The 20,808-nt window shown below is 41.8% G+C and overlaps 1 protein-coding gene across 1 annotated transcript; it reads right to left on the bottom strand.

The window, feature by feature from the left end:
• Positions 1 to 14,794: 14,794 nt before the first annotated feature.
• On the bottom strand, positions 14,795 to 20,041 carry mpdu1b (mannose-P-dolichol utilization defect 1b). Its single transcript, XM_071333371.1, has 7 exons — positions 19,866 to 20,041; positions 19,355 to 19,420; positions 18,072 to 18,204; positions 17,887 to 17,972; positions 17,605 to 17,723; positions 17,187 to 17,297; positions 14,795 to 16,372 (listed from the first exon to the last, which is right to left on the bottom strand). The coding sequence occupies exons 1-7, from the start codon at positions 19,993 to 19,995 to the stop codon at positions 16,250 to 16,252; spliced, it is 768 nt and encodes a 255-aa protein (XP_071189472.1). The 5' UTR covers positions 19,996 to 20,041; the 3' UTR covers positions 14,795 to 16,249.
• Between the last annotated feature and the right edge of the window lie 767 nt (positions 20,042 to 20,808).

Below are 20,808 nucleotides of genomic sequence, written 5' to 3'. Positions count from 1 at the left end.
GTTCCTATTCAGTTTTGGCCGCTCAGCTGTTTGAGTGACCTCATCTGTCCGCGATCATTAGAGAAAATAACCATAGGCCTGACATCAGGCGCTCAATCAAAACGAGCCGGGTTTATGTTTAAACAGTGGCACCACAGGTGGACACCATTATGCTTGGGGATGCTTAAAATAAAACTTCGGAAGGAGGCGGACAAAAAAACGTTTGGGGAGATGGGACAGAGGCGTCCGGGGTGTAGGAGAGGCGCGGGGGGGTTAGAATGATTTAGGGTCGATCATTTACTTTTCTCCCCGTCTTTTAAATTTCACTTCTCCCCCTCTTGCCCACCCCTCCCCTTCTCCGGAGAGAAAGCGGGTGGCTGGCCCACTCATAATTGCCCGTTTCGGAGGCACATTGTCCCTAGCTTTTGAGCTCGCAGGTGCACATAGTAAAGCCGCGGAGTCTTCGGCGACTCCCCCGGAGAGCTTTGTTCCCTTTCTCTCGCTCCCCCGCCGAGCAGAAAATTAGCGTTGCATTCGGGGGCTTTATCGCCCCTTCTCTCCAGATCAGGCTTAACCCTTTCACCGCCCGTCGCCATTCTCATGGAAATCGGAGAGCCTGCGCAGGCTAATCGCAGGGTAGAGGGGAGGGGAGGATGGGAGAGCTATGGGGAAGATATGAGTGGAGGGGGGGGGTAAACCGACCATCTCTCTCACTCTGACAATATGACATTCAAGACCCAACTAACTCTACCAACACGGCCTGTCGTTTCCCTGGAAACTCTGAACTCAAGGCGAAACGAGCCAAGAAAGTGCGTAAATTGGCCCACACTACTTTAGCCCCGGCCCATGACCACATGCACCCCTCGGAATATTAATTTGGGCCAAGCAGTTGGAGATTTGAACAATTTAGTCTATTCCTAAATAAGGGTGCAATAATTGAAACACACTAATTGGGAAGTTGTGTATGGAGGGGGAGATAAGGTAACATTTTGTTTGCGCCAAATGGTTAGCCAGATGGCATGAGTGGTGGAACTGTGTAGCAAGGACCCTTTTAAACTTTAAAGTGTAGGCTCATACTTTTGACAGCATTCATGTGTATTGATCTGTATAAATTGACAAAGGTCCACTCGGGCTCCCTGCATCTCAGCGCAAGAGGAGTCACTACAGTCCCTAGTTCGAATCCAGGCTGTATCACATCCGGCCGTGATTGGGAGTCCCATAGGGCATCGCCCATTGGCCCAGCGTCGTCCGGGTTTGGCCGGGGTAGACCGTCATTGTAAATAAGAATTTGTTCTTAACTGACTTGCCTATTTCGATAAAGGTTCAAACAAGTTTGTTGTCCCACTGCATGACGGAAGTTAGATGATGGCCAGCCTGTGCGCCCTGTGCGTTCGGAGGGTTGTTGAGTTTGGTGAGGGGACATGGGGGTAGGAGGATTTTCTGGTAGAATACATTCAATGTCTTAGCAACGGGCAGTGAGGCTTCAACAAGTGGTTGCCATGGATTTGGTGAGCCAGGGCTAAACAAGTGCGTGCGAGATGCTGGCGGTGTGACTTTTAAAGAATTATGGGAAGCTGTGGTAATCAGAAAGTCTTCTCTATGACTCAGGGGGCTGGTTACAATACGCTCAGTTCTTTTTTTTTATGTCGACTTGCTTTTTCTGATGCTGAGACATTTCTTACTCATAAGCCTAAACTCATTTGCTGTGATATATCCTGCTTTAAATTAATGCACGCACAACGACTGGTAGGCCTAATTGGGTCTCTCTTATTTGAACAATGAGCAAGTTCACATTTGCCTTGTCCCATACTGTCTGAAACGTCTCTTACTCATAAACACATTTTACTGCATAAGCCTATCCCACTGGGTACACCACGTAATTTCAACGTGGATAATTGGGTAATATTTGGTTGAGATGTTGATCAATGAGATTAAAACCTATATTCACCCACTCAAAATACAGCAAAATGTTAATTGAATTTCAAATGTGTTATCACCATGCTGTCAACCACCTAAAAGCACAATCAAATTCCAATGGAAAAACAATGTCTGACTTTTGGTTTAGTTGTCAACCAAATGTCTATTTACTGTATTACAAAATAAATATTGAATTGAGTTTGGTTTGGTTGACAAGCCAACCAAATATCAACTTTTAAAATGAATGTATCTATTGCTTGGATAGATTCCATCTGAGCCTCTGGCTTAATCCCATTCTTTAACTTTTATTTTTGGTTGAGTTGAAAAGTTGAAGATGTGAATCCAACATATCATTTGTTAACTTGTTAATAGGCTATTTATTGTATTTTAAAATTGAAATTGAATTGTATGGTTGCCAACGCAACCAAATATAAAAATATTAAGGAGATGTATCTATCTTCTGCTTGGAAGGTTCCATCTGTGCCACTGATTTAGTCTGGCTTTAATTCCAGTTTGTCTACAAATTAATAATTCATATGTTGGATTCACATCTCCATCTCAACCAAATATCTAAATAAAAGGACTAAATATAATAAAATCACACTTAAAATACCACTAGCCACACACTGGTTGAATCAACTTCGTTTTTACATAATTTCAACAGATTTCCATTGAGCCAAAGTGGAATAGAAGTTGAATTGACATCTTTGCCTAGTGGGATGCACTTGAAAAAAAGTTTGCTTTGATTTAGTCCTATTATTTAACTTGGATTTTTGGTTGAGATGGAGATCATGAATCCAATATATCAATTAAGACAAACTGGAATTAAAGTGATGCTCCAGAACTTTTTTATATTTTCAGCCAGTAATTTGAAAGTGGTGCTCATGAGGTAAAACGTCATCCAATTGTGTATTACGTCTCCAATTGTGTACTACGTCATCCATTTTGTATGATATGTTATGTCCTGCAAATTTTTTAAATAATATATACAGTACCAGTCAAAAGTTCGGACACACCTACTCATTCACACCTACTCACATTTCTTTATCTTTACTATTTTCTACATTGTAGAATAATAGTGAACATCAACACTTTGAAATAACACATATGGAATCATGTAGTAACCAAAAAAGGGTTACACAAATCAAAACAACTTGATGACAGCTTAGCACACACTTGGCATTCTCTCAACCAGCTTCATGAGGTCGTCACCTGGAATGCATTTCAATTAGCAGGTGTGCCTTGTTAAAAGTTAATTTGTGGAATTTCTTTCCTTCGTAATGTGTTTGAGCCAATCAATTGTGTTGTGACAAGGTAGTGGTGGTATACAGAAGATAGCCCTATTTGGTAAAAGACCAAGTCCATATTATGGCAAGACTAGCTCAAATAAGCAAAGAGAAGCGATAGTCCATCATTACTTTAAGACATGAAGGTCAGTCCATCCGGAAAATGTCAAGAAATGTTTTAAGTTTCTTCAAGGGCAGTTGCAAAAACCATCAAGCGCTATGATGAAACTGGCTTTCAAGATGGACCACCACAGGAAAGGAAGACCCAGAGTTACCTCTGCTGCAGAGGATACGTTCATTAGAGTCAACTGCACCTCAGATTGCAGCCCAAATAAATGCTTCACAGAGTTCAAGTAACAGACACATCTCAACATCAACTGTTCAGAGGAGACTGCGTGAATCAGGGCTTCATGGTCGAATTGCTGCAAAGAAACCACCACTAAAGAACACGAATAAGAGACTTGCTTGGGCCAAGAAACACAGGCAATGGACATTAGACTGGTGAAAATCTGTCCTTTGGTCTGATGAGTCCAAATTTGAGATTTTTGGTTCCAACCGCCGTGTCTTTGTGAGACACAGAGTAGGTGAAAGGATGATCACAACATGTGTGGTTCCCACCGTGAAGCATGGAAGAGGAGGTGTGATGGTGCTTTGCTGGTGACACTGTCTGTGATTTATTTAGAATTCAAGGCACAAATAACCAGCATGGCTACCACAGCATTCTGCAGCGATACGCCATCCCATCTGGTTTGCGCTTAGTGGGACTATCATTTGTTTTTCAACAGGACAATGACCCAACACACCTCCACCTCCAGAATTCAATTCGTACAATATGTTACAAATTTGTTGTGCTTAAGATCCCAGACTGCATCTTCAAAGCCAAACAAAGTTAGTGGCACAGATGTAACTATCCAAGCAGAAGATACAGCTGCTTCAAATGGTGATATTTTGTTGCATTGACACAATTCACTAAATATTCACAATTCCCTAAATATCCTAACATTTTAAATCAACCGAAGCTTGAAACCCTGGGCCTATTTTGTCTATTTTTAGAAGAATCTTTGGTTAAATTGAAACAATAGCTGTTGATGACTTTCAAATGCTATGTAGGCCTAAATAGCATTATTAATGATGTGTGATAAAGTATGGCCACATTTCGTTTACTCTGTTAGCACCTTTTTTCTAAGAGTGTAGGTTTATCTAGATCCTAAAGAGGTTATTCGGCTGTCCCCATAGGAGAACCCTTTGAAGAACCCTTTTTGGTTCTTACCTGGAACCAAAAAGCATTCTCCTATGGGGACAGCCAAAGAACCCTTTTGGGAGCATTTTTTCTAAGAGTGTACACTTTGGAATGACTACTATAGCAACAGTGAATATATTTAGTTTCTCACGATAGCACATTGGTAATAGTCAGTGACAAATATCATAGCTAAGCAGGGCTGGGCCTAGTTAAAACCCTGGTCAGTGTTATCCGGTGTCCTTGGGACTTGTCCAAGATCTCAGAATTTTTTTTGTAGACCTCCACAAGTCTGGTTCATCCTTGGGAGCAATTTCCAAATGCCTGAAGGTACCACGTTCATCTGTACAAACAATAGTACGCAAGTATAAACACCATGGGACCACACAGCTGTCATACTGCTCAAGAAGAAGACGTGTTCTGTCTCCAAGAGATGAACATATTTTGGTGCAAAAAGTGCAAATCAATCGCAGAACAACAGCAAAGGACCTTGTGAAGATGCTGGAGGAAACAGGTACAAAAGTATCTATATCCACAGTAAAACGAGTCCTATATCGACATAACCTGAAAGGCCGCTCAGCAAGGAAGAAGCCACTGCTCCAAAACCGCCATAAAAAAGCCAGACTACGGTTTGCAACTGCACATGGGGACAAAGATCGTACTTTTTGGAGAAATGTCCTCTGGTCTGATGAAACAAAAATAGAACTGTTTGGCCATAATGACCATCGTTATGTTTGGAGGCAAAAAGGGGGAGGCTTGCAAGCCGAAGAACAGCATCCCAACCGTGAAGCACGGGGGTGGCAGCATCATGTTGTGGGGTTGCTTTGCTGCAGGAGGGACTGGTGCACTTCACAAAATAGATGGCATCATGAGGGAGGAAAATTATGTGGATATACTGAAGCAACATCTCAAGACATCAGTCAGGAAGTTAAAGCTTGGTCGCAAATGGATCTTCCAAATGGACAATAACCCCAAGCATACTTCCAAAGTTGTGGCAAAATGGCTTAAGGACAACAAAGTCAAGGTATGGGAGTGGCCATCACAAAGCCCTGACCTCAATCCTATAGAAAATTTTGGGCAGAACTGAAAAGAGGTGTGAGAGCAAGGAGGCCTACAAACCTGACTCAGTTACACCAGCTCTGTCAGGAGGAATGGGCCAAAATTCACCCAACTTATTGTGGGAAGCTTGACTTCAACTGTATATATTTGCAAAAATCTGGTGTATTGTTGTCGATTGATTCGGGGAAGAAAATGCAATTTAATCAATTTTAGAATGGCTGTAATGTAATTGTTTTGGGGAAAAAGTCAAGGAGTCTGGATACTTTCCGAATGCACTGTACATTCTCCAGTAGGAGGTGCTGCCCAGCCTATTGTTTTTCTTCTGAAAGTGGATATAAGTTGAAGATCTGACATTGTTTTAAAGGTACAAATTCAACATTTTTTAAACAAGGTTTGTCTATGTTGAAATTTGGTTACCATGATGACATAATCCTGTGGTTGAATTGTCACCCTCAAAACAACAATCTCTGACTGATTGCTTTTTCAAATCCAATGTATTTTCCATGTCACACTAGGTTGACAAATTACTTTGAAACAAAGTTGATTCAACCAAGTTCTGCCCAGTGGGATGTAACCTTTCCTGCTTTTAATTAATTAATGTGCACCAACTGGCCTAATTGAGTCTCTTATTTTTCAAAGAGAGGGCACTCAAAGGTGGAGATTGACAATCATCTAAACACAAAAAGAGAAACACTTTTTCTCTTTAGTCAACATTGCCGCAGGAAACCTCACCACATCAGAAGTCGTCATGGAAACTCCTCGTGCATATTATTTACCTGCATTCCTTGAAGCCTACGAACCACTCCTCTCTTGCACGCAAAGCACGGCAGAGCAAACACCTTCCTCACGCTCCCTTTCTGCAGCCCCGCCCGCACAGTGCGCACACATCGCCTACGTAGAGCTATAGGCAAGGATTTGAGCATCACAGAAAACCCATGCTATAATACAATTGAACACAGTCAATTGCAATTGCACAACTTCTCATGTCTTATGTGCATATTTTTTTACATGTCCAATAATTTATCCAAACCGCTATTTGAGGTTTACACACAAGCTTACTTGGACAATACAAGTGGCTATAAATTGGGCAACAGTATCCCAACAAAACACAACCCCACACACATATTAAAGGCAATCAGCAGTAGAAACAATAACATCGCGTTTTCTCCTTGTTTCAGTAAAAAGCTAAGGATGGGGAAGGAGAAATGTTACCACTCTCAAATTAATAGACAGAGCTATGGATGCAAGAACTGACCATCCATTATATACAAATTATAGTTTTAATCATGTTTTGAGCTACATTTATTTTGTTTACAAAAATTTGAATAAAACAAGCTTATATTTTGGGTTCTGATGGGGTATGGCAGTTGAACCAAGCTCATGAGTCTTTTATAAGTTATATTCTTCTTGAATCAGCAACTGCTGATTGACCCTTTAAGAACATAAAATGTGCACATTTTAAATAAGCTTTTAATAGATAGGGGGCCTAACAACTGCAGTAGGTAAGGGGCCTAGGGGCTTATCACTGGTCATGGGGAGGTTAACTACAGAAACACAGGCCCCAAAAAACCTATAAGCTCATACCCCATCACTGACTGTCTGTGACTGACTACAAACCAACCACTCCTTTCTGCACAGGTCATTGAAAGACCTGCTCGTTGCGTTGTTTGCTCACAGGTGAGCGAGTGGGTGTCCGTTTCTGGCGCAGCACCGACACACACACTATGCCATGACACACACACGCACTCGCACACGGTTGGCTGCAATGTCACTGAACGCCGGAACTGCCGCATTTTCACATGTTCGCACCTGAGTACCCCAAGTCACGCAATAAATAAAATAAAATGTTCTTTGTCACATGCTTCATAGACAACAGGTGTAGACTAACAGTGAAATGCTTACTTACGGGTCCTTTTCCAACAATGCAGCGGGGAAGCCTGATCATGGATGGCTATAAGATTCAGTTTTATGACTGACAACAGCATACGTTCTATGGGTAGGGGAGTGTGGGGTACGTTGAGCCATGTTTTAAATTCAGCATAACTACATCAAGGGAAATACAGTATTCTTTCTACCAAAGGTATCTACATCTACTGTATTTCAGGATGTCGTGTATCCCTGGAAATAATCAAAATTCATGTAAACATAACAGTTTTGAAAACTTAGCTTGTCAAAAAAAAGTGGTCTCTTGGCACAATTTACCCCGGGTATGGAGTAAATTGAGCATGGGGACAGAGTAAAATTGTGCCTCATGGAGTAAGTGGGAGATGGTGTCCTGTGACTGTGAGTGTTGGTGCTGGTAGGTCAAAGTTTAATGTTGTGGTATATCTTAAATGTATGCCTACATTCAGATATAGATATCGGTTCAATATCACTTACCCTTCAATTTATTGACCAGTTGTCTGAGACAGGGATGTTGTTTTGATGTGCCAATTCAAAGGCAAGTTCTCAACATTTGAGGCTACTAAGCCCATGAAACTGGTCCTCGAGATTCTTGATATGTTTAGCATGCTCAGACTCCATGTCAACAGATAAGAACTTCCCACTGGGCACACACTGGTTGAATCAAAGTTGTTTCCACGTAATTTCATGAAATTACATTGAACCAACATGGAACAGACATTGAATTGACGTCTGTGCCCAGTGGGTTGTTTCTCTCTGCGATCATAGCCTTTTTTGTTTTTTTACTTCTTTGGGATTGGTGTCCCTTCCACAGGACGGTTGAGCTAACGTAGGACATATCTGATATGGGCAGAAAGCTTAAATTCTTGTTAATCTAACTGCACTGTCCAATTTACAGTAGCTATAGAATAGAATAAGAATACCATGCTATTGTTTGAGGAGAGTGCACAATTTTGAACATGAAAAGTTATTAATAAACAAATTAGGCACATTTGGGCAGTCTTGATACATCATTCTGAACAGAAATGCAATGGTTCATTGGATCAGTCTAAAACATTAGAGATACACTGATGTCATCTAGTGGCAGAAATCTAAATTGCACCTGGGCTGGAATAATACATTATGGCCTTTTTCTTGCATTTCAAATAACGTTTTTTTTTTTCTTTGTATTATCTTTTACCAAATCTATTGTGTTATCTTATACTACCTTACTTTCACATTTCCATAAACTTCAAAGTGTTTCCTTTCAAATGGTACCAAGAATATGCATATCCTTGCTTCAGGGCCTGAGCTACAGAAAGTTAGATTTGGGTATGTCATTTTAGGCAAAAATTGAAAAAAAGGGGCTAATCCATAAGAGATTTTAAGCACAGGTACATGTTATTTTCTAATCAATGTACCTCTTTCAGTGTCATTGTCTATTTTTTCATCCCTTGTTGCTGCTCGAATAGACCAGGGATGTTCTCTTGATAAGTGTGTGAATTAGGCCATTTTCCTGTCCTGCTAAGCATTCAAAAGTACTTTTGGGTGTCAGGGAAAATGTATGGAGTAAAAAGTAAAAAAAATTCTTTAGGAATGTAGTGAAGTAAAAGTTGTCAAAAAATATAAAATCGTGAAGTACAGATAATCCCCCCCAAAAAACTTAAGTAGTACTTTCTACTATTTTTACTACTCACATTGTAGTGTATAGAGACCCCAACTCATGTACAAGACAATCTTAGAACTATTTACTTTGGTTTAGATACAAGCATCATGAAACCTATAACACAAATTAATTTGACTTTGTTTTTTGGTTCTAACTTGCTTAACCACCTTTTCCATGTGGTTTCTTAATTCACAGACTCTATGAAATCATGACCTCTTCCTAAATATTTGTTCACAAGATTAATTTTGTTTATGGTTTTCTAGAAACAAAGAGTGGCTTAACTAACCCTTTGGCTCAACTTACCCCACTCTCGTCTACTTGTCGGCCCTGTTAGGTCTATAATTAGCAGTGGAGCTTTTGGAGCTATGAGGGCTGACTGAGTGATGTGCTATCCAATACCTTGGCCATAGACATGAGCAACATATTCCTCCAACAGTTGTTTTTTCAGGGCAAGGCGTTCATATGTCCTGCCATTTGGGTAGGTCTATTGGGAGTCATCAAGAAGGTTAAATAAGGGCCTCCCGGGTAGGCGCAGTGGTCTAGGGCACTGCATCGCAGTGCTAGCTGCGCCACCAGAGTCTCTGGGTTCGCGCCCAGGCTCTGTCGCAGCCGGCCGCGACCGGGAGGTCCGTGGGGCGACGCACAATTGGCATAGCGTTGTCCGGGTTAGGGAGGGTTTGGCCGGTAGGGATATCCTTGTCTCATCGCGCTCCAGCTACTCCCGTGGCGAGCCGGGCGCAGTGCGCGCTAACCAAGGGGGCCAGGTACACGGTGTTTCCTCCGACACATTGGTGCGGCTGGCTTCCGGGTTGGAGGCGCGCTGTGTTAAGAAGCAGTGCGGCTTGGTTGGGTTGTGCTTCGGAGGACGCATGGCTTTCGACCTTCGTCTCTCCCGAGCCCGTACGGGAGTTGTAGCGATGAGACAAGATAGTAATTACTAGCGATTGGATACCACGAAAATTGGGGAGAAAATTGGATAAAAAAAATATATAAAAAAATAAAAGAAGGTTAAATAAAGTGTTAGGCCTACCACAGGTATCTTCACATGTTTTATGGTTACACAACTAACATTACGTAATATAATAGGTCCAAGGGCCATGTAAGTCATCAGTCATACTCCATACATTTTCACTGACACCCCAAAGTGCTCGTTAGATTTTGAATGCTTAGCAGGACAGGAAAATTGTCAAATTCACACACTTATCAAGAGAACATTCTTGGTCCTGCCTACTGCCTCTGATCTGGCGGGCTCACGAAACATGAATACTTCATTTGTAAATTATATCTTGAATTTCGGAGAGTGCACCTGGCTATCCGTAAATTTCAAAAACCAGAAAATTGTGCCGCCTGGTTTGCTTAATATAAGGAATTTGAAATTATTTATACTTTTACTTTTAAACTTAAGCATATTTTAGCAATTACATTTACTTTTGTACTGAAGTATATTTAAAAAGTATATTTACTCAAGTAGTATATTACTGTAGTATTTTACTCGGTGACTTTCACTTTTACTTGAGTCATTTTCTTGTAAGGTATCGTTTACTCAAGTATTACAATTGGTTACTTTTTCCACCACTGCAGGTCTGAGTGAACCGGGTAGGCCTAACAGGTTATGGAAAAACAGTGATGGTTTTCTTCCCCTTTTGCGGTAGGGAGGTGTGTGTGTGTGTTTGCTCCCTCCCACATCTCTCAACAGTTGCTGTCAAAGAAGCAAGATCTCTGCTGATAGTGTGTGTGTGTGTGTGTGTATGTGCATGAGGCCTACCTGCCTGCCTAGCATAGTACTATTTAGTGCCCCTTTGTTTGCAGCACCCTAGCTAATTCAAGGAACTCACGAACGATAAGGCAAGACTGTCTGTCAGTCTGGCTCCAGTCTGCGGTGAAACATCACAGAATCATCTCCGCATCTCCGGAGCTTCAAAAGACTTCACCGTTCACACTCACAGCCCAACAGGAATGACGATGGTGATCTCACCCACAATTTTTGTTTGTTTCACAGAACAGTAACATTAAGATGTAGATACTGTATGAAAATGTCAAAATATATCATCGTGGATATAAATGGGACAAAATCTATTAGCCGCCATGTAAAAAAAACAAGAAAAAAACCACCTGTTTGAAATATGAGAAAAACATTTGAAATAAAAAATGTACGATATTTGAGAACTGTCACAGATGTTATTTTTCAGATAATAGCCAAAAACCCAAAACAAGCTCAGCGTTTTACAAAGTCTGTCAAGACCATGGGTGGTATGTACACTCACAGACTGATCATAGAAAGTGTTGCTGTCTTTGTCAGGACTGGAGGTGTCCCAGGTTGGGTAGATCTGTCTCACATAGCTGTGGCGTGTAGCTATGGCAGATAGGAGACATTCGACAGGGGTATAATGCTGCTAATAGAGGAACTGTTTGCCAACCTCTGAGTGAGAGAATGACAGGTAACCCTAATGAGCTAGTAGAGACACACCCTGAGGTAGACAGGTCTGAGCGAGAGGGAGGGGGAGAGAGAGGGGGTTCAACAGGTCTGAAAGAGAGAGGGAGAGCGAGAGGGGTGAGAGAGTTCAACAGGTCTGAGAGCAAGAAAGAGAGATTGGTGGGATGGTTGTTGGGAGACAAGCCTTTTTAGTTCTAGTGTATTTTTTTTAACCTTTATTTAACTAGACAAGGCAGTTAAGAACAAATTCTTATTTACAATGACTGCCTACTTGTAAAACCCTCCCCTAACCCGAACGACGCTGGGCCAATTGTGCGCCGCTCCTATGGTACTCCCGATCACAGCCGGTTGTGATACAGCCTGGGATCGAACGCAGGTCTGTAGTGACATCTCTAGCACTGCCTTAGACCGCTGCACCACTCGGGAACACCTCGTGTATGCGTATGTATTTTTGTTTGCATCTGTGTGTATGTGTGTTCTTACTGAGACACATCTGGTGCAAACATCCATTTTTATGATTAGAGGATGAACAAGGGAGAGGAAAAGTTTGCTACACTTGATCTTAATCCTGTGACTAAACAGACTAAACCTTTGGGGAGATGAAAGGGCTTTACCCTTATCAGCCAGCTGAGGCATTCACCAAAACACCACCGCTGAGGTGGGGCAATGGCGTGTTCCGCCAGGTTCTGCCAGAGGTGGGGTGTTTCACAGATGGCCAGATAGGGGGAGATGGGAAATGCAGGCCTAACAATCAGCAGGTAGATAAAGACTGGCCCACACATTAAAGAGATTAAAGGAGGCGATGAGTGTGTGTATGTGTGTGAACTGAGCGCAGTGGAACAAAACTGGCCTCTTCTATAGCTCAGTCAGACCTCCCAAGATGCATCTATCTCACAGGTGATACGGCCTAACAAAGTTGGAGCTTGCCATCTCCGCTGCACAATCACCATCAGAAATGCCTGCCAGGGCCCTCCCTCTCTCTGTCCCCCCCCCTCGCTCTTTCTCACCCTCTCTCTCAATGAAAAAAGTATTTTTATTTTCTCCAAACTCTTTTTCTTAACTGCCTGCCTCTGTCGATCTCCCTCCTGCTTCTCCTACTCCTTGGCCTGCTAAAACCGGCATTTCTCTCTCTTTCTTTCCAAGACAATCATTTCTCTACTTACCCCTTTTGCTCGCTCTCTTTCCTCTCATGTGGTTTGGCTCCTCTCTTTCGTTCCCTTCATAGAAACAAAGGACAGAAGTTGGTGAGTGAGTGATAAACAAAGCATGAGGGAAACTGATGAGAGAAAAGGGATGAAAAGAGAAAGACGTACTTTGCAGAGAGAGAGAGAGAGAGAGAGAGAGAGAGAGAGAGAGAGAGAGAGAGAGAGAGAGAGAGAGAGAGAGAGAGAGAGAGAGAGAGAGAGAGAGAGAGAGAGAGAGAGAGAGAGAGAGAGAGAGAGAGAGAGAGAGAGATGGTCACTGTTGTGGCTTAAGGTGGAAATAAACAAGTGTATCTTCCAGACATCTTCAGCACAACCCTTCTATCAAGTTTCATTAACTTTTGGAGTCTGTTGTTCACAAGAAAATGTGTGTTTTGAGTTGTTTCTTAAGAAACTTCCGTTGTCCAATTGTGGGACTTTTCGGTTGTGGGGGGTGTTGATGATGTCAGTGTGATTGAGGACAGAGAGGCAGGGGGCCGATGGAACGACACACACGGGACTTGAGAAAGGAGAGAAGGGTCTATTCAATGGGGGGGGGGGGGGGGGACATAGTGAAAAATATTGTTATGGTAAAGAGGGCATGCAGAAAAATAGAAAACATTTTATTACATCACAAAAGAGGTGGAAAATAATTATCAAGTTTGTGGGAAAAATAATAAGAGTATAAGTAGAGACAAATTATCCCATACTGAACAAAAATATAAAAGCAACATGTAAAGTTGTTGGTCCCAGGTTTCTGAGCTGAAATAAAAGATCCCAGAAATGTTCCATACACTCAATAAGCTTAATTCTCTAAAATGTTGTGTACAAATTTGTTTACATCCCTGTTAGTGAGCTTTTCTCCTTTGTCAAGATAATCCATTCACCTAACAGGTGTGGCATATCAAGAAGCTGATTGAACAGCATGATCATTGCACAAGCGCACCTTGTGTTGGGGACAATAAAAGGCCACAGTTTGGTCACACAACACAATTCCACAGATGTCTCAAGTTTTTCAGGATGTGGAATTGGCATGCTGACTGCAGAAATGTCCACCAGAGCTGTTGCCAGAGAATATAATGTTTATTTCTCTACCATAAGCCACCTCCAATGTCATTTTAGAGAATTTGGCAGTACGTCCAACCGGCCTCACAACTGCAGACCAATTGTAACCATGCCAGCTCAGGACCTTCACATCCAGCTTCTTCACCTGTGGGATTGTCTGAGACGAGCCACCTGGACAGCTGATGAAATTGTGGGTTTGCACAACCGAAGAATTTCAGCACAAACTGTCAATTTGAATGTAGAGATACCGTGACGAGATCCTGAGGCCCATAGTCATGACATTTATCCGCCGCCATCACGTCATGTTTCAGCATAATAGATGGCCCCATGTCGCAAGGAGTTGTACACAATTCCTGGAAGCTGAAAATGTCCCAGCTCATCCATTGCCTGCATACTCATCAGAAATGTCACCCATTGAGCATGTTTAGGATGCTCTGGATCAACGTGTACAACAGCATGTTCCCGCCAATATCCAGCAACTTCGCACAGCCATTGAAGAGTGGGACCACATTCCACAATCAACAACCGGATCAACTCTATGCGAAGGATGTGTGTCGCGCTGAAGGAGGCAAATGGTGGTTGCACCAGATACTGACTGGTTATCTGATCCACGCCCCTAACTTTTTTAAAAAGGAATATGTGACCAACAGATGCATCGGTATACCCAGTCATATGAAATTCATAAATTAGGGCATAATTAATCTATTTTCCTTATATGAACTGTAACTCAGTCAAATCTCTGAAATTGTTGCAAGTTGCATTCATATTTTTGTTTAGTGTAAATGCCTGTACTTTGGAGAACTAGTAGTGAGTGAACAAAATAGAGGGTGAACAATTGTCTCTATCTAGTGGCGTGAAAATGAATGACACCCAATCATTTTGGAACAATGGGTATGCAGGCTTTTGTTCCAGCCCTTCCTTAAACAATAAACCTAATGAAAATAATTGAGTTGAGTTTTATTTCATTATATCATATAACTTGCTAAATCAGGGATGTTTACCGCAGGGTTGGAATGAAAGCCTGCACAACACACAGGCTCTCTTGGACTGGAGTTCTGAAAACATAAGAGAAAACTACAGACACCTGAGCAGTTCCAACAAAACATATTTTATTACATTTTCGCATGAAAATAAACTCTTACCATCTTCAGAACAGTAGCACTCGCATGTGACGCATACAAGTGCGAGCAGTACCTTAACACGAGAAGTTGAATCTCAACAAGTAAACTAAAACTAAACAGAGAAATTGGACTTCAACATAACACTATAATGACCCCAAATTTCTGCTCCCAGGTTAATCTGAATCAAATTGGAATGAATTATTTAGTATTGTGGAATCATTCCTTGAATTCAATAAAAGATGTGATTTATCATTAAACAAATACAGCATCTATATGCACAAAGAAACACAGAAAAACATCATTTGGACTGATAACCATTTGATTCAGTACAGTTATTTGGATCTAGCCTGTGTGCCAGTCTGTTTGTGCAATAATGCCAAATCCTTGTAACTCTGTCACGCCAAACATGGTTTACCAAGTACAGCAATGAAGTTGGCACAAGCATTAAAGGATCTGAGACCAGGCTGCTTTCGATCACACTCAGGCAACAAAGCTTCAACAACTTAAAGGTCGAACATTTAACTCAAACATACTGACAGAGAATTCCACAGTAAACCTCTATTGCTTGACCCCTTGATTATAGCTAGAATAGTTCACTTCCTGGTTGTGTTCTGGAATGCGTTTTCATTCTAGATTATGATCCGAGGACAACCCGTGTAATATAACTGGAACAATGTAATGCATTGTTAGGGAGGCATAAAGATTTAGGAGTATTGTTGAAAACAACTGACCGTAGTGGGTGTTTTGACAGCTCTGGGGTGAAGTTTCCCCTAGGTACAGATATAGGATCAGCTTCCCCTCCCAGAATCCTAACCGTAACCATAAGTGGGGAAAAATGCAAAACTGACTCAGGATCAGCGTCAAGCGGCAACTTCACCCTACTCTGTATCGGCACTTCTGTGGCGTTTAGTAGAATCAGTGTTCAGGATGGAGAAATAAGAGTGTCAAGCCTTCCCTTCCCTGAGCTAAAACACGGAGGCAAAACTAAAGATTTCTCTGTGAGCTAGTCTAACTGGGCTGTAGTCACAGTATCATTGAAGTCAGGTAGAGTAGAGAGTTCCTTGGTTTGGGTGGTGGGAATAGAATGTTTGGTCCAGAGCTAAGCTTACAGCAGAGGAGTGCAGAGTGTATGAATTGCTAGATGTGAATTGGTGCAAATCTCAAATGACACCCAATTCCCCATAGTGTACCATTAGAGTCCATGGCCCTGGTCAGCAGTGCACTACATATGGAATAGGGTGCCATTTGAGCTGCACCCTGTCTATATATATATTCTCTCTACTGCATCCCAAAATGGCACGCGATTCCCAATATAGTGCACTACTTTTGACCACAGCCTTATGGGTCCTGGTCAAAAGTAGTGCACTATATTGGAAATAGGGTGCCAATTTAGAGGCAACTAATTTCATGTGCACCCGTCTATCTACTCTGTCTTCTTCTTCAGTGCCGGGCTGCTGTTCCAGTAGTACAGGAGCTGGGCAGCGATAAGACCGTTACAGGAAGAGGATATGACATAGGTCAGGGCCATCAGGGAGTCACCCGTTTCCTGTTGGTAGAGAGAAACCAGGAAGTGAAAAGTAGAAATTATTGGCATGTTGGATTAGGACAGGATCACACACACAGACTACCTCAAATGGCACCCTTTTCCCTTTAGGTGTCATTTAGCAGACGCTCTTATTACCTACTATATAGGGAATAGTGTGCCGCTTATGACGCATCCACACTCTCACATACAGTACACACACTTTATACACAGTAGCACATTTTACTCACGCACAGCTGCACATACCGACTAAGTCACTCAGGATAAGAGCGTCTGCTTATTGACAAAAAATGTACATGTAACAAAACATTAAGTATACAAAACATTAAGAACACCTGCTTTTTCCATGACAGACTGACCAGGTGAAAGCTATGATCCCTTATTGATGTCACTTGTTAAATCAACTTCAATCAGTGTAGATGAAGGGAAGGAGACAGGTTAAAGAAGGATCTTTAAGACTAGAGACAATTCAGACATAAATTGTGTATGCTTGCAATTCAGAGAGTGAATGGGAAAGACAAAATATTTTAAGTGCCAATGAATGGGGTATGGTAGTAGGTGCCAGGCACACCGGTTTGTCAAGAAATGCCGCTGGGTTTTCACACTCAACAGTTTCCCGTGTGTATTAAGAATGTTCCACCACCCAAAGGACATCCAGCCAACTTGACACAACTGTAGGAAGCATTGGAGTCAACATGGGCCAGCATCCCTGTGGAACACTTTTGACACCTTGTGGAGTCCATGCCCTGACCAATTGAGGGGTGCAACTCAACTGTTTGGTATACTCAGTGTACATTCACTGTACACACACATATACCTGTATTGAGGTGAATATGCGAGCCAAGGAGCCAGCGAACAGCATAAACACAGTGATGGCAGACAGCTGACCTGTGTGTCCATTACGATAGTTAGTCACTACCTGAATAAGCTGCAATCACAGGGAGAAATAAACACGATCACAGATTAACACAATGATAACATTATTTGTTAACTAATGACAACTCCTATAAAAACACATTTATAACACAAATTGACTTTATTATTGATCTATTTTGGGGTACATTTTTCACAGTTGAACTATTCAAAGTGCAAATAAATCCTAGAGGATAACATGAAAATATTAAAACACGTTTATTGTCCAATGTGGTGCTCGAACAACGTTATAACGCTGTTATTACAATATAACACGCCGATTATGTTACGCGTGTTAGAAAATCTATTCATGCTCCACGTACCCTGCCAATGATGATAGCAGGCATGTTGGAGGCCTGCATGGCCATGACCACAGGCATTGGCGTTACAGGGGAGAGCAGCAGAGCTACCAGACCAAAGTACACCACCAGGAACAGCAGACCTAGAGGGAGCAGACACACAGAAATAGAACATCAACCACTGCTTGTGAGGGTAGCTAGTTGTATGCTAACTGAAAGTCGTACATTGTAAGCTCAAAAGGAAATGTTAGTAGTGAGTGTCAAGTCTTATCGTCAGGTAGGTGTGTGTGTGTGTGTGTGTCTTACCTTTGACTGTGTTGCCTCCATAATGCATTATGAGGAACCCGATGGCTACTGTCTGTAACATGAGGAAGAGGGCCTCACCCCAGGCACTGAAAGAGAAAACGCAAAATATGTTAACTTGTGCCGTGTCTGTGTGTGTGACTGTCTGTGCATGTCTAACGTGTGTGTGTACAACTCTACCACAGTACCTGAAGGGGAAGCTGTTAGCAATGCTATAGGCCATGGTGCCGGTGATAGCCAGCAGCTCCAGCAAGACAGAGTTGAAGCTTAGACCATCTGCACTCTTAGCCCCCATCAGCTTCAGGATCTGAGGCAGCTTTACTGTGGGGAGAGAGCGAGATATGGGTTATGTATTACCTAAATGTGTGCTTGATGGATCGAACTCTATTGTAGATATCTTTCCATCTACAGGTAACTGCCCAAAAAAAGGAAACACCAACATAGTGTCTTAATAGGGCGTTGGGCCCCCACTAGCACCCAGAACAGCTTCAATGCACCGTGGCATAGATTCTACAAGTGTCTGGAACTCTATTTGAGGGATGCCCCACCATTCTTCCACAAGAAATTCCAGAATTTTGGGTTTTGTTGATGGTGGTGGAAAACGCTGTCTTAGGCACTGCTCCAGAACCAATTCGGTTGACATCTGGTGACTGAGACACACACCCACACTTTAAACCCCCCTATGCTCCTTTGAGACCCCTCTTTAAAAGTCATTGACATATCTTCTTCTAGCCATGGTAGCCAAAATAATGGGCAACTGGGCATTTTTATTCATGACCCTAAGCATGATGGGATGTAAATTGCTTAATCAAATCAAATGTTATTGGTCACATACACATGTTTAGCAGATGTTATTGTGGGTGTAGCGAAATGCTTGTGTTTCTAGCTCCAACAGTGCAGTAATATCTAACAATTTCACAACAATACACACACATCTAAGTACAGGAATGGAATTAAGAATATATAAGCTGCAAACACTAAAATACAGTTGAATAGAATATAATACAGTATATACAAATGAGATGAGTAATGCAAAATATGTAAACATTATTAAAGTGACTAGTGTTCCATTTATTAAAGTGGCTAGTGATTTCAAGTCTATGTATATAGGCAGCAGCCTCCAATGTGCTAGTGATGGCTATTTAACAGTCTGATGGCCTTTAACTCAGGAACCACACCTGTACAGTACTTTGTATCCCTCATTTACTCAAGTGTTTCCTTTATTTTGGCAGTTACCTGTATATAAGAGAGGGGCAGGGAGTTATGCTTTGCACACATCGGGAGAGAGAGACAGAGATAAAGATTGAGAGTAATGTTTACTGTTCATGTTTAATTGTTTATTTCACTTTTGTTAATGATCTATTTCACTTGCTTTGGCAATGTAAACATATGTTTCCCATGCCAATAAAGCCCTTTGAATTGAAATAGAGAGAACGAGATAGAGAGAGGAGGAAGAGAATCTTAGTCTTACCCATCACAGACCCCAGGATGATTCCAATGCCCAGACCTTTGCTCAGCACAATCTTTAGACATGGCACTGCAGACAGAAACAATCAATGATTGAACGGGTATTGTCAGAGAGAACAGATAGATATGTCATTCTTCTCCTATCTAGAATTATTGAGGAACTACAAGAGATTGAGGAACACTGGCATGAGATAGCCCCGCCTCTGAACGCTGTCAAAACAAAACGTCCAACTAGCTACTGACGTTAGCTCCTCTTCTGTCTTTTTAGCCTGTTTAGAGGGTACGATCCCTACATACATCCCGTCCAATATATTTCTTTATATCCAGTAACTGTAAACGCAAAAGATAACATAGAAGTTACTTTGTGAAATATCGATTAAAAACGCAGGTCTTGCAAGCTAACGTTACCTAGCTAGCTCATCCATTCAACGTTGAAGCCCTGGCTAGCTAACGTTAACTAGCTAAGTTAGCTCTTGCAATCAAACGTCAGTCAATTATGTAACAACTTGACTTACCATCCAGAAAGTTAAAATTGAGGAAAAACTCGTCGTAACATGATTCTGGCATGAAATAAGTGAGCAGGAGCCCCTTCAGTGGTTCCAACACAGAAGTCTTTGGAAGTTCTTCCATAACAGGGCTCGCCATTGTGGAACTGTGACGTGACGTAGCAGTGTGCAAATAATAACTGTTCCCTCACGCTAGACGGAAACATATGAATAGAATATAATACATGGTTCCGGAGCTCACTGTGATTTTTTTGTTTGTTGTTGATTTCATTAGCTTCCCCATTAGCCGACGCCATTGGCGAGAGCTAGTCTTACTGGGGTCCGACACATAACAAACAAGCCATTACAGACAAAATACTTTACAATTTACATACATTAAAAACACGAACATGTAGTATTCTTTTGCATTTATCAGTTACACATATACTGAACAAAAATATAAACACAACATGCAACAATTTCAAAGATTTTAGGGAGTTACAGTTCTTATATGGAAATCAGTCAATTGAAATACATTAATTAGGCCCTAATCTATGGATTTCACATCACTGGGAATACCAATATGCATCTGTTGGTCACAGATACCTTAAAAAATAAGTAGGGGTGTAGAAAAGAAAACCAGTTCGTATCTGGTGTGACCCCCATTTGGTGTGACCACTATTTGCCTCATGCAGCACGACACATCTCCTTCGCATAGTTGATCAGGCTGTTGATTGTGACCTGTGCAATGTTGTCCCACTCTTCAATGGCTGTGTGAAGTTGCTGGATATTGTTGGGAACTGGAACACTCTGTCGTACACGTACGTGATCCAGAGCATCCCAAACATGCTCAATTGGTGACATGTCTGAGTATGCAGGCCATGGAAGAACTGGGACATTTTCAGCTTTATTTCAGAACATTAAATTCTCTGGCAACAGCTCTGGTGGATATTCCTGCAGTCAGCATGCCAAT

The sequence above is a fragment of the Salvelinus alpinus genome, chromosome 11 (genome assembly GCF_045679555.1).
Source record: "Salvelinus alpinus chromosome 11, SLU_Salpinus.1, whole genome shotgun sequence".
Classification (NCBI taxonomy): domain Eukaryota; kingdom Metazoa; phylum Chordata; class Actinopteri; order Salmoniformes; family Salmonidae; genus Salvelinus; species Salvelinus alpinus.
This window is presented reverse-complemented; position numbering and strand designations above follow the sequence as displayed.